General features: G+C 51.4%; 3 protein-coding genes across 4 annotated transcripts; 1 reads left to right on the top strand and 2 right to left on the bottom strand.

Annotated features, from left to right (window-relative positions):
- Positions 1-251: 251 nt before the first annotated feature.
- LOC111066848 (protein MEMO1) lies at positions 252-3,109 on the top strand. The gene is made up of 6 exons (XM_022355768.2): positions 252-445; positions 1,782-1,863; positions 1,941-2,009; positions 2,071-2,183; positions 2,253-2,364; positions 2,515-3,109. Exons 1-6 carry the CDS (start codon positions 397-399, stop codon positions 2,975-2,977), a joined length of 888 nt encoding a protein of 295 aa, XP_022211460.1. The 5' UTR covers positions 252-396; the 3' UTR covers positions 2,978-3,109.
- Positions 567-1,709, bottom strand: LOC111066849. Its single transcript, XM_022355769.2, has 2 exons — positions 1,523-1,709; positions 567-1,457 (listed from the first exon to the last, which is right to left on the bottom strand). The coding sequence occupies exons 1-2, from the start codon at positions 1,600-1,602 to the stop codon at positions 674-676; spliced, it is 864 nt and encodes a 287-aa protein (XP_022211461.1). The 5' UTR covers positions 1,603-1,709; the 3' UTR covers positions 567-673.
- Positions 3,110-3,149: 40 nt separating the features above from the next.
- Positions 3,150-13,674, bottom strand: LOC111066844. 2 transcript variants are annotated; one of them, XM_022355749.2, is made up of 15 exons: positions 12,485-13,674; positions 12,322-12,405; positions 12,057-12,247; positions 11,796-11,957; positions 11,570-11,715; positions 10,914-11,496; positions 10,042-10,836; positions 9,949-9,975; positions 9,357-9,437; positions 9,141-9,277; positions 6,471-9,068; positions 5,527-6,396; positions 4,550-5,463; positions 3,862-4,063; positions 3,150-3,790 (listed from the first exon to the last, which is right to left on the bottom strand). In XM_022355749.2, the coding sequence occupies exons 1-15, from the start codon at positions 13,163-13,165 to the stop codon at positions 3,429-3,431; spliced, it is 7,833 nt and encodes a 2,610-aa protein (XP_022211441.2). In that variant the 5' UTR covers positions 13,166-13,674; the 3' UTR covers positions 3,150-3,428. The 2 variants fall into 2 exon arrangements, with proteins under 2 accessions (XP_022211441.2, XP_022211443.2); XM_022355751.2 differs by having other exon boundaries at positions 12,057-12,235.
- Positions 13,675-14,695: the final 1,021 nt, after the last annotated feature.

The following is a 14,695-nucleotide window of genomic DNA, read 5'->3' as shown; positions in this document are numbered from 1 at the left end:
CACTATCGATGGTTTTAGCTGTGTGATAGATCGATGGTTTTTTTCGACCATCGATATATCGCAACAGAATAAAAGTAGGATTTCAAAGTCTAGAAAATTAATTAAGCGCACTTAAAAAGAATGTGGTCCCCAAACTCTTTAATCAGAAATTCTTTAATTATTTGATTTGTTTTTTAAAGCAATCCGAACGCAGTTGGCACCAAGCGGCAAGTATCGGCAGTATGGAATGCACCGCAGCGATGTATCGATGACATCGTCATTTCGTTTGTGCAGGAAAAGAAGAGGAACAAAGCAAAACACAAAGAAAGGCAAGAACGGCGAGAGGAGAGCACTGGATAAATTGGAAACTACTGAAAGTGATTAAAAGCAGCCTTTCCTTCGAACCACATCGCCAACATGTCAGCCAGAAGAGCAACCCACGCAGGCAGCTGGTACACGGATGCAGGTCAGTAACTGCCGATGGGGAGGAACAAAACACATACATACATATGTATGCATACATATGTGGGCGTGTGAATATCCACACACATATAATGCTTACATACAGTCATTTGTGTACACGTATGTAAGAATTTTATTTTTATTTGATAAAATAAAGACCCAAAAGGAACATTGTTCAAAACGATAGTTGGCTTATGTCGCAGGGGTCAACGTGTAATGAGTAGAATGGAGTTTAAAAATTGGATTCCGGCTTGTTGCCAACCGCATTGCGTATCTCGTCCATGCGATCGTAGGCAATCTCTGTGGCCCAGCAGAGGCGCTTCTCCAGTTCATTGCTGCGCCGCCGCTGCTGTTTCAGTGCGTCCAAGCCGTGCTCCAGCTGCGTGCAGGCCTGGAAGAACGTACTCAGCTCCGGAATGTCCCCAAACTCCCCGGGGTGACGGCGGAAGCCCTCGCTCACGTCCGTGGTCAGTTTGTCCAGATTATTCTTCACGTAGTGGGCCTCGAACATCTTGTGCAACTCATCGGTGGCCACCTTGCCCACCTCGTTGGTGGAGCTGTTCAGGTGCAGGTCGCGTATGCGGCTCTTGAGGCCGCTGAAGTTGATTGACTCGAATTTCTCGCCTATGCCCTGGAACAGCTCGTAGCTCTGCTTCAGCTCTACCTGCATCTTCTGCAGGTCTCCGTCGATGCTCTTGACAGCTGACGAGTCCATGAACTCGGTTCGAAGAGTGCGATCCGTGGGCGGGACATCCCACTTGCCACCGTCCAGGGCAGCCTTAAGCGACGCAGAAGAGGATGATGTCGCTGGATCCGACTTCTTTCTCTGGGCATCCCCACCAGCTAGACGTGCCTCTGCTGCCTTTGTACTGTCATCCCGCTTGTGTGCCGGCTGTGGGGGGAATGTCACGGACTTCTTTGGCTTGCCATTTGCCTGTCTTCCGGGACCAAAGATGGGCAGCGGATTGGGCTTCAATAGTGTTTCATAAGACAACTTTCGCTCTGGATCTTTCGCCCTGCCATGACGAGAATATCGCAAGACCACTAGTATCTGGGGAAATCAAATGGAGGCGAAACTTACTCTTCCGCCAGAATGGCCGTCAGTTCATTGTGTATGCGCTTCAGTAGCTCATCGCTCTGCTTGTCCTTTGCGATATCCATGTCGTAAAATATTTGTAACTAAAATTTATGGAAATATTCAGTCGCTGCTATTTTGTATGAGTTTGCTCTGCTCTAGCACTGAACAGGAAGTGTTCAACTCTGTTGTTTGTGTGCTGCTAGGCAACTCCTGGGCAGCCTACTCTGTTATTCACGACTAAGTTTGTTTAATTTGTTTGCAGGTTCCGAGCTATCCAGGCAGTTGGATCGCTGGCTGGGTGCCGCAGAGCTCTCGCATGGCCCGGCCCGTGCCATCATTGCACCGTGAGTCAAACATCAAAGTTGTTGTGGAAGGGTTCCACTTGACTACTTTTTGGCACTTCACTTCACTTCCATTGCAGACATGCCGGCTATACCTACTGTGGGGCCTGCTCAGCCTTTGCCTATCGCCAGGTCAGCCCCGTTGTTGTGTAAGCAAACAGATTCGAAGCAGGCAGGATCCGCATCTTTAATTGGCTTCTTTGCTTGCAGCAAACGCATCTTCATTCTGGGTCCCTCGCATCATGTGCGCCTGCGCGGTTGTGCCCTGTCCGTGGCGAAAAAGTACAGGACACCTCTCTACGATCTCAAAATTGATACTCAGAGTGAGTTTCCTGGCTCTCCGCAGGCTGTCCTAGCTAGCTGCTGGAATCATTTCTCATTTTCTATTTTAGTCAACGCTGAGCTGGAGAAGACGGGCCAGTTCTCGTGGATGGACATGAAGACGGACGAGGACGAGCACTCCATTGAGATGCATTTGCCCTACATAGCCAAGGTCATGGAGGAGTAAGTTGAACAATTTAAGCCTTCTATTAATAGAGGGTAAACCAAATAATGGAAGGTCGCTCGTAACGATTCTTCCGGCCCAAGCCGAGGGCTAGACTTGATTCCCCTTTGTATGCTAATCAAGAAATGTATTCCCTGTCTTTGGTGCAGCTACAAGGACCAGTTCACCATTGTGCCTATACTGGTGGGATCGCTTAATCCCGAGCAGGAGGCGCAGTACGGCAGCCTGTTGTCCGCGTACTTCATGGACCCAACCAATCTGTTTGTGATATCCTCCGACTTCTGCCATTGGGGTCAACGCTTTAGCTACACATACTACGATCGCTCCTGCGGCCAGATACACAAATCCATTGAGAAGCTGGACAAGCAGGGTATGGACCTCATCGAGACGCTGAGCCCCACGGCGTTCACCGAGTACTTGAGGAAGTACAACAATACGATATGTGGCCGCCATCCCATCGGTGTGATGCTGGGCGCCGTCAAGGCCCTGCAGGATCAGGGCTACGACAAAATGAGCTTCAAGTTCCTTCAATATGCCCAGAGCAGTCAGTGCGTGGACATGGAGGACTCCAGCGTCAGCTATGCCTCCGGTTCCCTTGTCTTTGAGTTTTGAATGCACTCTCTAAAGTATTTTGTCAGCTATCCCGCAACATCCCTCCCCTTTGTGGATTTAAGTATAAAGAGATTTTTAAATTTAAAACTAGCAGAAAATTAAAGAAATTTAAAAAATGAAAAATAAAAACCAATTATTATCACATATCTTCTCGTAGATCAAGAGTTCCATCTAAGTAAATTTTCTTTTATTTTTTTCGCTTTTTTGTTGAAACATCGAAATTGACTTTTAAGCCATTTTGAATCATTTCTTGGATCCGTTTCCTGTTTTTTTCATTTTGTTTAATTTAATTTACGTTTCTTTTCTCTTATCAATGAAATGTCTGCGTAATGGGGCGTGGCGCTATCGTGGGGCGTGGCTACCGCGTGGATGTGTGTGAAGGATGCGTTGGGTTCTCTTTTTGTGTTGGCCATGCAGCAAGTTTTGTCAGCGCCTCCGATCCGTTGTGTGCTTACCACCAGGAGGCAGCGGCGGCTGCGCCTCCAGCTGTTGCATCCGCCACGGTTGCATCATTCGGGCCGCCTCCAGTTCCGTTCAGACGCGAGCACTGCTCGGCATCGCTCGCTATCTGCAGGGCATTCATGTTCTGGACAAAGGTCTCCAGAGCTGCCGCATTCTCGTCGGGACTGTATGGCGACGTGCGCTGGCTGAGCGGACTGCGGCGCAGAAATTCGTTCAAATCGCTGGCCACGCTGGCCGCCTTGGACTGCTGGCTGGCCGACTCAAAGTCATAGACAAAGGGATCCGGACCGGGACCCGCCGGCGGCTGTGACAATCGTGGCATCATGCCGCTCTGCACAAACAGGTGGGAATCTGCCAAAGAGTTAGGGGTTAGGGTTAGGTTTTTCCCTTCGCTTTAATCTTATCATCTGATGTGCACTCACCACTGCCATAGTCTGCGCCTACGCTATCGCAGTAGCTTCCGCTGGAGGAGACCCCCGTCTGCGATGACTGCTGCTCGTAGGGATTGGCATTGGAGGAGTGCTGCACCCGGTTGCCAAACACACTGGTTATCTCCACGCGATGCGGCGCCGGCGATGTGTTGTTGCGCGTGAAGTTGGACTCCGAGATATTGTGTATCGAGACCTGCGAATGGAAGAGATCATTGGTTGAGATCTTGCGACAGCTAAGTTGGAGTTGATTAAATTTAATTTCAGAATGAGAATATAGACCACGATGGCTCTACTTTATGGAGGAATATTTGGAATGCTTTGAATCGCTTTCTTAAGTGAAAATATTGTTTCAAAATAGCACAAATTCCTCTTTGAACAATTTAAAAAATAAAATAAGGCACCAGCATGCCCGTTTCATTTATTTTATAGTTTTTCTTTCGATGCAGGTGTGTTGGGAGGCAACGCAAAATATATTGTTTAATGTTTCAGAGCCTCAAGACGAGAAGTACGAGGCACTTAATGGGGAAAAGAAGTTCGTTTGCTTGGCTACGTTTGGGATGCTCGCACCCTGACTCTGAAAGTAGCAATAGTAGGGTGCATAGGATCGCCGCTGTCTGTGTCTCAGTCTCTGACGCTGAATCTGAAAATTGTGATAGTAGGCTGCATATTCTGCACACACCTCGTTGTTGAGATGCTGTCCCGGTATCAAGTTCTTGAGGAAGGCGGCGTCGTCGTAGCGTATGACGCCAGTGTTGGGTATGCCCTCAAGGTAGGAATTGAAACCAGTGATGGTGGGCGGCGGCGAGTCGTCGCCACAGCTATGATGCATAGCATGACAGTCGCTTTGTCCGCTGCTCTGTCCTCCACACGGCACCTGGGAGGGACTAGCGGAGAACACATCGAAGCCGTTGTAGTAGCTCGACTGCTGGTACTTCTCCTGCAACACGGAACCGCCTGGTCCTACGCCTGGACCATACTCCGGCTGCTGTTGCTGCTGCTGCTGTTGGCCAAAGCTGGACCATTGGCTCGACGAGGTGGCGGCGGCTGTCGAGTGGCTGTCTTTGGTCTTTTGCTTCAGCTCGCTGCCAATGGCGGACAGACACTTCTGTGACTGCTTTGGACGGGCGATCACCGCCGCCTCGCCCGTCAGCCGTCCAGGGCTGTTGGCGGAGCCACTGCCCAGGGGAACGTTTGTACAGCTAATACTGATATTGTTGTGCGTTCCGTTGCCGTTGGTGCCACTGCCACTGCCACTGCCGCTAACCGAACCACTGGAGAAGTATGAGAAATCGCTGGAAGCCGCTGCCACAGAGGAGCTGCTGCTGCTGCTGTGACTGGAAGCCGCAGCCTGCTGTTGCTGCTTCTGCTGTGTGGCCCGCGCTGCCTCGGCCGCCGCCTCCTGGGGCGTGTAGTAGCTGACATTGCTGCTGAACTGACGGAAGCCGCCCATGGCCAGGCCATTTGTGACAGCCTGGTGCAGGGCCGGATTGCGTATGGTGAACATTCCGTTCTCATTCTTAATAATCGCCGCAGGCGGATCCACGCCACCCATCGGTGGGGGGGCAGCGGGCAGGCCACCGCCAAAGTTTCGTGCTGTAAAATGTTTGCAAAATTTTGTTAATATTTTCATCCATTTCGCGGCGAGGATGCACTTACCCGGCGTTGGCATGGGATTCGGATTGGGCGGCATCATGCTGCCGGCGACTGCTGCTGGCCCGTTGCCCTGATGGAACATGGGATTGCGCAGGGTGATGATGTTACCCCCAGCACTGGCCTCGATGGTCGCTGCGTTTGCTGCTGCTGCTGCGGCGACAGCCTTTTGGTGATCCCCTCCTCCGCCGCCAGCCCGCTGCTTATTGGCACCGCCCCCGGAGTTACCTCCACCAGCACTGCCGCCACCGGACTTGCCACGATTGCGACGACGGCGTCGGGAGGATTTGCCACTGCCACTGGCACTCGCCGCTGAGGCAGCCGCTGCCACATTGGAGGCGGCAAAGGACTGGCTATTGCGATTGGGACGTGGATTGGCCTCCACCATGATGACGGCATTGGGATCCATTCCGGCGGCACCTGCTGCCCCGTAGTAGCCAGCCATGAGATGTGACTGTTGGAAGGTATGCTGCTGGAGGTGCTGCTGGTGCTGATGCTGCTGCTGTTGCGGCTGATCGACCAACGGCTTGGACAGCAGACGGATGGACTCGCTCTTCTGGCGCAGCTGCTCGCTCTTGGCTGGATCCACCTTGGTGAGCGTTATGCCCGGCGGCAGGGACAGATGCTCCACCTGAACGCCGCGATTCAGTTGATCCATAATGCTGCAGTTGGGCGACTGCTGCTGCTGCAGTTGCTTTGATGACGAGGAGGGATTGCTGATGCGCAAGTGCTGCATTTGCTGGGCCAGAGTGCTCGCATAGCTGCCACTTCCGGCACTCCCGGGGGCATGTGGCGCCGCCGCTGACATGGCCGGTGGAATGGCAACTTCGTTGGGATTAAAATAGCCCATGTTGTGTGGAATGCCAGAGAGATCTTCTATCGGAAGGGAAAGAGAGGAGAACACACTGACTCACTTGTGTCTGCTGCATGAGTGGATTTCTAGTACATACCCTGCTTCTGGCGATGTCCGCGCTTGCCGCGCTGCGATCGCTTTGCTGCACCGGTTGGTGCTGTACTGGCTTCTCCCACATTCGAGATGGAATCGGAGTGTTGCAACTGCTGTTGCTGCTGCTGTGGCTTTGATCTACCACTGCCACGACCACCGCGTGCTGACTGCTGCTGATGGGGCTGCGGCTGCTGCAACTGCTGTAACTGCTGCTGATGCGGTTGCTGCTGTTGCCGATCGGCATGCCCCTGAACTTTTTGCTTTCTTGAGGACTCTGTGCTGCGCTGCGCCTGTGTCTTGGCAGGCTGCTGCTGCTGTTGACTCTGTGCCGTCTTGGTCGAGGAAGCGGCGCCCTTGCGTGGATTAGCACTCGTCTGTGGCGGATTCTTGGAAACCTGCGATTGCTGGGACTTTTGCGTCACAGGCTCCGACTTCACGTGCTTAACGGGAGCCGGAGCCGGAGTGGCAGCTGCTTTCGGCTTGCTGGCCAATGGAGGGACAGCAGAAGGAGGGGGCGCCTGTTTCGGCGCCAACACTTTGGGAACCGCCTTAGGAGGAGGCGGCAGGACAGGCATCTCCTCCGACTCGCTGGCTGTGGAACAGTCACCCTCCGAAGAGTCCTGCATGTGAAGCGACTTGAATGGATTATTGTCAAGCTGTCCCTGATCCAGCCTGGGCTTGACGCGCTTCTGTTTTTTTGGGGGCTCTGGCAAGGGCGTGGCCTTGGGCTTGGCCTCTGTGGGCCGCACTTTTGTCGGTTTCACCTCCGCCGGAGCAGTCTTGGCAGACTTTTTGCTCGTTGCAGCCTTCGGTGGTACGCTGCAGACGGAGTTCTCCCGCGTGTTGACGGCACTGCTTTGTGGTGTGTGGGATTTGGAGCTGCTGTTGGAGCCAGAACTCGAAGCACCCAGCACAGCTGCCACAGCCTTCTTTTTCTGTTGTTTTTTGTTGCTCTTGGCGGCGTTGTTCTGACTCTTTGCTTCCTGTTCAGCGGCTGCAGCAGCTGCAGCAGCAGCAGCAGCAGCAGTGGCAGCAGCAGCAGCCGCGGTAGCAGCAGCCGCCGCTGCTGCTCTCTTAGCCTCTTTCTTCTTGGCCTTGGCACTCTTCTCCGGAACACTGGGAGCTGGCGGAGGCTGCTGCCGTGGATGCGGGGAAGCAGCTGCAACTGTGTCGGGATGAGCCGAGGCCACCATATGCCCGTTGACGAATGTATAGAGCAGCTTGTCCTCGTGCGGGGCGCTGCCCTTGGCGACCACAGTCACCTGCTGCTCGGCCCCTGGATGGGGCAGCTGAACACGTCGAATGGTCACAATGCGCTTCGAGGGATCGGCAGTGATGGAATGGAACAGTTGTTGTTGCTGCTGTTGGGGCGGAGCGTAGCAGACCGAAGGAGTGTTCTGTTGTCCCGGAAAGAAGGAGGTGGTGGGGCATTCGCTGCTAAAGTCTGGATACTGGAGTGTGGTGGTCGCTGGCTGTGCGGGCTCGGCGCCGCTGGTGCAGCGTCCCTTGACGATCTCGTCCAGCTTGGCCAGCTGCTGCTCTTTCGTGGGTAGGTAGGAGAACTTGAAGTCGCTGTTGGCCTGCTTCACGGTGGCAATCAGCTCCAGTATGCCCGTCTCTACCTTGCCCTTGGCCCTCTGGAGATTCTTGATGTTGGCCTCCAGCTCGCTGATGCGCTTCTTTTCGCGCTTTCGGCCGCCAGCAGCCGTCAGGGCCTTCATCTCGTACTTGTCGACGAACTCCTTGAAGTAGATGCCAAGGAACTGGCTGCGCAGATCCTCCAGCTCCTTGATGCGCTTCTCCTCCTCCCTGCGCTGCTTCTGCTTGGCCTTCTTGGCCGCCTTCTTCGGGTTCATGGTCTGCGGCTGCTGTGACTTGCCCTCGATAAAGTTCAGAGTCTCGTGGATCCAACGCTGCTGATCCTGCTCGCGCGTATAGCTGCCCAGGAACTCGGCAAAGTCGTGCATCATCTCCTCCTTGGTGTAGTCGCCGGGATAGCTGTTGGTGGTGCTGCCACCCTCAAGAGCAGCCCCCTCTTCATCATCAGCTACATCTCCATCGTCATCATCATCATCATTACAATCCGCAGCTGTGGCTGCATCCGGCTGCACCGGTATGCTCTTGCAGAGGCTGTGCAGGCACAGCAGACTGTCGTTGTTCCGCTTGCCCTCATCCCCCATCTCGTTTAGGGCTGCTGGCGCTGGTGTTAGAGCTGCCGCCGGAGCAGATAGGCTCGACTGCAGTTGAGCGGTGGCACAAACTTTCAGAGTGGGCGGATTGTTCTGCACGGACTCCGCTTTGGGTGGGCGTTTTGGTGGGTTCGCTGCGGATGCAGCTGCGACTGTGACTGCCTCAAGCTCTGGCTTCGCCTTGGCCTTGGCTGGTGCAGGTGCAGGAGCTGGAGCAGGAGCAGCAGTTGGTGTGGGCGGAGTGCCCGCCTCTTGGGCATTCTTGCTCTTCCGATCGTTGACAATCTGCGACAACTTCTTGCGAAGGCGATCGCGAGTCTCGTTGTAGCGCGCATGGCTGCACTCCTTCTTCACGCGCTTCTTCGAGTGATTCTCCTTGCACGGCTCCCCAATGTCCGCGTAGTCAGCACAGCCTAAAGACCAAAATGTTGATGAGAATTCATTCATGCATGTTCTGAAAACCCAAAACTCAAAGCCCAACTTACACTTGCGCATCTTCTCTTTGCTCTTCTTGGAGCCGCCACCATCGTTGGATCGACCGCCCGGCTGCGTCATGGTCATGTCACTCGCCTTCGACTTGGACGCGCCCAAGCCAGTGGTGCTGTCCGGCTTGCTGCGTTTGCTGCAACACCAAAATCAAAATCAAAATTAATCGGCTAATAAACCCCCGCAAAGGGAAAAAGCATTTTGTTACCACTTACATTATCTGAGAGTCGTGCAACATCATCAGTTGATCGACGCCAAATTGCATTTTCTCTATATTGGCATCTCCCAGCGTGAAACTGGAATTGGGAACAAACGATTTATTGCAATTATTGTAAAATCCTGATTATCCTGCACAAATTTAAACGAATTGAAGTGGTGGAGTGGAATGTGTTTCTGTCTACAGGCTAAAGCTGTCAGTGGCTGACACATTTGAAGCTACATGCAGCAGCCTTCTACGTTTACGTTTCCCTTGAGTGACATTTTCCTCAAAGTAGAGCGTGCATATAGCATGGAGAAATCTGCTATAATGCGGCACTGGGACTACATCCTGCGCGCACCAGTTGAACCCCACCTGCTTTGGTCATGTCCTTCTCCCTTGGCCTACCAGCAGCCAAATAATTCACACAACTCCGCGTTGAGCCTGTCCTGGGGGTTCTACCAAAGAGAAGGCGCTGTCATAGCCATGTTCCGGCAGAGATTAAAGGCCTCTGATCAGGCCTCCCACCACGAATGCTACTTTTAATTTAGACTCAAGCCCCGTCCCCAACCGTTTCTTTCATCTGCGTTAAATCATATTTCAAAACTTACTCGTCGGTGATCTTGAAGGGAGAGTATCTGCAATAAGTATATAGATACATCTCAGTGGATGGATGGATGGTAGATTCGGTTGGGAATGCTTACCCAATAACCTGTGCTAGAAACTGCTCGAAACGGCCGTCGTCCTTGTCGCCGACAACACTGTTGAGCCGCAGTCGCAGATCCCCCTTGAGCAGCTCCAGATGCTTGAAGTCCGTGCTGTTGGAGTTGAACTTGACAAAGAAGTTGGCATAGATGGACAGGACAAAGGTCCAGTAGGTTTTGTACACATAGTGCTGGTTCTTCAGCTCCTGCAGCTCGGCGGGACTCGGCGCCAGCTTGCGGTTGAAGAACATCAGCGATGGCAGCGTGGAGCGCAGCTCTTCGCGCGTGAACGACAGCGGCTGAAAGCAGCGCAGCAGATACTTCGTCAGCGGCGGCGACAATTGATTGGCAAGAATTTTGCGTGCCAACTGGCAAGCTGAGACGCGACAGTTCTCGCCGCAGAAGTACTGAGACTCGATGGCCTCGTGTCGGTAGCGCTTGCGCGTGGTCAGATGCTGGAACACGGCCCATGCAATGTGATATGTTGTGCGGAGAATGTCGGTCTCCGACTGTCGCCGGAACACCGCACCACTGCCGCTGGGCTGCTCGTCGACAGCAGTGTCGGGGGGCAGCTCGCTGCAGCGCCGCTGCTGGGCTGCCAAACTGGTGCTGGCTGCCGCTGCCGTTGCCACATTGTGCTTAGCCTCATCGCTGGTGCAGGTGCTGAGAATCTTCGATTTCATGAGCTTCGCATCCTTTTCAACAATCCCGAGCGTCGTGCACTTGGCGCAGTGGCCAGCCAGCCGCGGTCGCAGCGGAGTGCCGGCAATGGAGCAAGTGATGCATTTGCAGTTCCTGCCACAAGGATAGAATGAATCGATCGATTAATAAGAGAGGGAGACAATAAATGAGGGAGGCGGAAGTACTCGTACTCGTGATGGTGTTCCAGCAGCGAATTACACTTCTTGCATAGATCCTCGTGCACGAGCTTGTTGGGTGGATCGTAGAAGCCGTCGGGCCACTTCAGTTTGGTGAAGGCCATGATGTTCTTCCAGGCCAGCTGCCGGTCGACGATGCGCTGAAAGTCGATGAACTCATCGTCGCTTATGTCGGGCAGGGAGAAGGAGGTGGCATCGAGGACGACCTTGTCGAATATGTTATACACATCCAAGAGGCCCATCCGGCGATCGTGCTCCGTTTCCGACAAGTTAAACTTGTTAAGCTCGATCCAAATGTCCGTCCAGCGGCGTTCAATCGAGTGCATGTGCTCGTCGAACAGCATATAGCGCTTGATCAGCGCCGTTGTCTGCACCGAGGGGGCGGCCTCCTTCAGCGACAGGATGCATGCCAGCATGGTGTCACCCAGCGGCGTGAAGACATGCTGCTGGAACAGTCGCTGGCACAGCAGCACCCACGACAGCTTAAACTTTCGCAGGAAATCATTCTCGAACGCAAACAGACTGAGCGAGATTTTCTGTGAGATGCAATTCAAGTCGGAGTAGCCATCAAGTATATCTGGAATGGGTGAACCAGACAGTAGAATTAATTTGACAAACAAACAAATCAATCGTCGTTGATTTCCACATACATGTCAGCATCCTCTCGGCGGATATCTTCTCGTTCTCCTGCACATTCTGGGCAATCTCAATCATGCCCTCGGAGAAGGCCTTCACAATGCATTCCACATTGTAGGCGAGTATTTGCAGCAATAGCATCGGATTGTTGGCCATCAAACTGTGGGGGATAGAATTACACGAGCAGTTGATTATATGCGAGTAAAGAAATAAACAAAGGTGTGCTATAGGGGCGCTTACATGGCGCTGAAAAGCACTAATATCATGTTATCAGAGATCGCTGTATCATCAATAAAATCAAGATATTCGGCATTCTTATCGTATAGATAGCCGCTGGTAATCCAATATATTTCCTTATTGCATTCAAGCAGCTTCTCAAACTTGTTGTAGGCAGCATCGTTTCTATTAAAAATCAAAAGAAAGGAGAAAACCCAAATTGTGGTAATAGTTATGTTTCGGGTTGGATGCTGGGCTGGGTGCTGCTGCTTGAGCTGCCCTTACTTCAACATGGGGCTGTAGGCCTTGATTAGTACATCCAGCAGCATAACCACCATGTGTGCAGCCTTAAATTGATCCATCATGATGGCCATGATGGTTTCGCGATATTCGAGACATTCCTTGCAGGAACAGAATGTGAAGAACTCATCCTTGCGATGCTTCACAAATATAAAGGCAAGATTCTGGAAATAAAGCTAAAATCCATTAGGATTACGCACTGGGGCACTCTGACTGGGCACTGTGTTCCATGCAAAGCAACGAAACGCACCGTAATTGCACGCAGCTGTCCGTCGGCATCGCGCAGCGGATTCTTTGGATCCTCCGAGAACAGTCTCATGTTCTCAATGGCCATCTACAGAGCAGGGATACACGATTATAAGTGGATGGAATGTAGGTCCACCATTGTAGGTCAAGATCTCTCTTTCTCTTACCAAATACGAGCGCGCCTCCTCGTTGGGATCGTTGCTCTTGTGCTCGCACTCGTGCAACAATTTGTCACTCAGCTCCAGCTCGATGGCGTTGTCATCCCGCAGGCTCCATTGCATCAACGACACCACATCCTTGTAGACAACGTCCGATTTGGGTGGCGGTGCGTATGGATCGAATGGCGGCAGGGCCAGGATCGTGTGCAGCGTGTTGATTATGTTGCCCTCCGGGAAATTGAGACGCTCCAACAGCTGGCACGGTGGCGTGCCGCTCCGTGCCGGCATCGCCTGGTTGGGCGGTGGCGACGGCAGCTGTGCAGCCACTTTGGCGTGAGCGTGGGGGTGGGCGGGGGAAAGAGTGCTGGCAGAGTCATCGTCAGCAGCATCTGCGTCGGCGGCGGCGGCAGCGCCCAGGGCAACAGGCAGTGCAGCCGCCAGGGCATCACATTTCAACGGCACAAAGAGCTCGCCACATAGGCGCGGTGTGGCCGCATCGATGGACATTTTCATGCTCACATGATAGCAGGAGGCGTCCAGCTCACCGTTAATAGCCTCCCCAGAGTCTGGGGGCTCCTCGTCGCTGCCTGAGCTGAGTGCCGCCTCCTCTGACGCCTCCAAATCGGAACACTTGGGCAGCATTTCTTTGGTGTGCGCCAACGCCAACGCATTTTCCACTTGCTCGGCCATTCGATTTCACTTCGTTTGTTGTTACACTTGGAATCCAAATTCGAATCCGAGTCCCCAGTATCAGTCCGAACCAAGGATCACTTGTTAATCTTTGGTGCAACAGAAATTTGCGTATGCGCGACGCATTATTATACAAATCAAATCACAGATAGATGCACTTCCACTTTCACTCGTCGCCTTTGCCTCTGTCGTTGTGTGTATGTGGCCGCGGATGTGTGTTGTGTTGTGTGTATGTTCACATGCGTGTGTGTGCTGCTGTAAGGTAACACACACAAAATGGAAAAGAACGCAACGCGTTTTTCCCCACAACGCGCGCGACGAATAGTGCGCCTTTCCTTGCCAATACTCTGTTGCTTGCTCTTATTACAATGCCATACGATTACCAAGTAGTTCGACTGCGTTGCAGTTCTATTTTCTATTTAGTTTGCAAGTGGATTTGTTTGGGATTTTTCGTTTTGTTTCGCTGCTGCAATTCAATTGCAATTTTTCTGCTGTGTATGTGTGCAGTGTGGCCGCGAATTTGTCGATCAAATATACCGCCTAACCCTCAAAAATATACATAACAAGGTAACAAGGTATATTGTCATTATCAAAATATACCCGTTGATATTCCTCGATTTTGATATTCGGTTTAATATTACCAGTTAGTTTGCACACTTTGCCCTAAAAAAATAATTTTTTCCCATTCATCACTAAATTTTGTACAAGATTCACTAGTTTTCAGAACTTCTTTTCATTGGATTGTTTACACAATATGGTTCAAATAAAAACGGCCAAAAGCATAAAACTTAAGAGTGAACTATGGTCACATTCCGTCATTTTTGCTGGTCAACCAAGTTTCTGCAAGTGTATGGACATTTGTATACCTTATTTCCTTAAACAAACGTTAAATTTGTTGTTCCAAGCTTCTTTGAAACGTTAATCATGTATTTGTATTAGATTACATGTTTATTACAAATTCATGTATCCCATCCCGTTCCCGATACCTATTATTGGTACGCAAAAGCAGCAAAATTTTGTTAATAACTTTAAAACAGAGACTGAGTAGTTTTTGCACCAATTGGAGCCTGAAATTATAAAACAATATCTCAATTCTATAATATCCATTTTCCCAAGGTATGCAGATTCGTTGCTCATTAATGTTATTGCGCTGCAAAATAAATAAATAAATAAGTTTACCTTATTATCAGCCAAGTAAATAATGGCATTAATTTCTCTTTAGCACTTCCATTGATTGAAAATAGATTGCTCAGTATTTGAAATTCCCGCTGCGCTTGTTTATGGATCTCTGCAACTGTTCAATTCGCAAATTAACTTTTGAACCAAATAATTGTGGTTGTTTTTCAAAATTTGCTCTCTTTTTCGAGGTGAACAGAGCACTTTTCGTGTCCGTCAGTACGTACGTCAGTAAGTTAACTTAATTAAGTTCCAATCTATTTTTGATGGTATATCAAAGTACCTTTCGAAATGACCGCCAAACTCCATTTAGCGCACAAAAAATACCGACACTTATTCGCTCTCAAATCGTGG

This window comes from Drosophila obscura, unplaced genomic scaffold (assembly GCF_018151105.1).
Source record: "Drosophila obscura isolate BZ-5 IFL unplaced genomic scaffold, ASM1815110v1 contig_150, whole genome shotgun sequence".
Taxonomy (NCBI): Eukaryota; Metazoa; Arthropoda; class Insecta; order Diptera; family Drosophilidae; genus Drosophila; species Drosophila obscura.
Note: the sequence above shows the minus strand (reverse complement) of the source record. Positions and strands in the feature narration are given on the sequence as shown.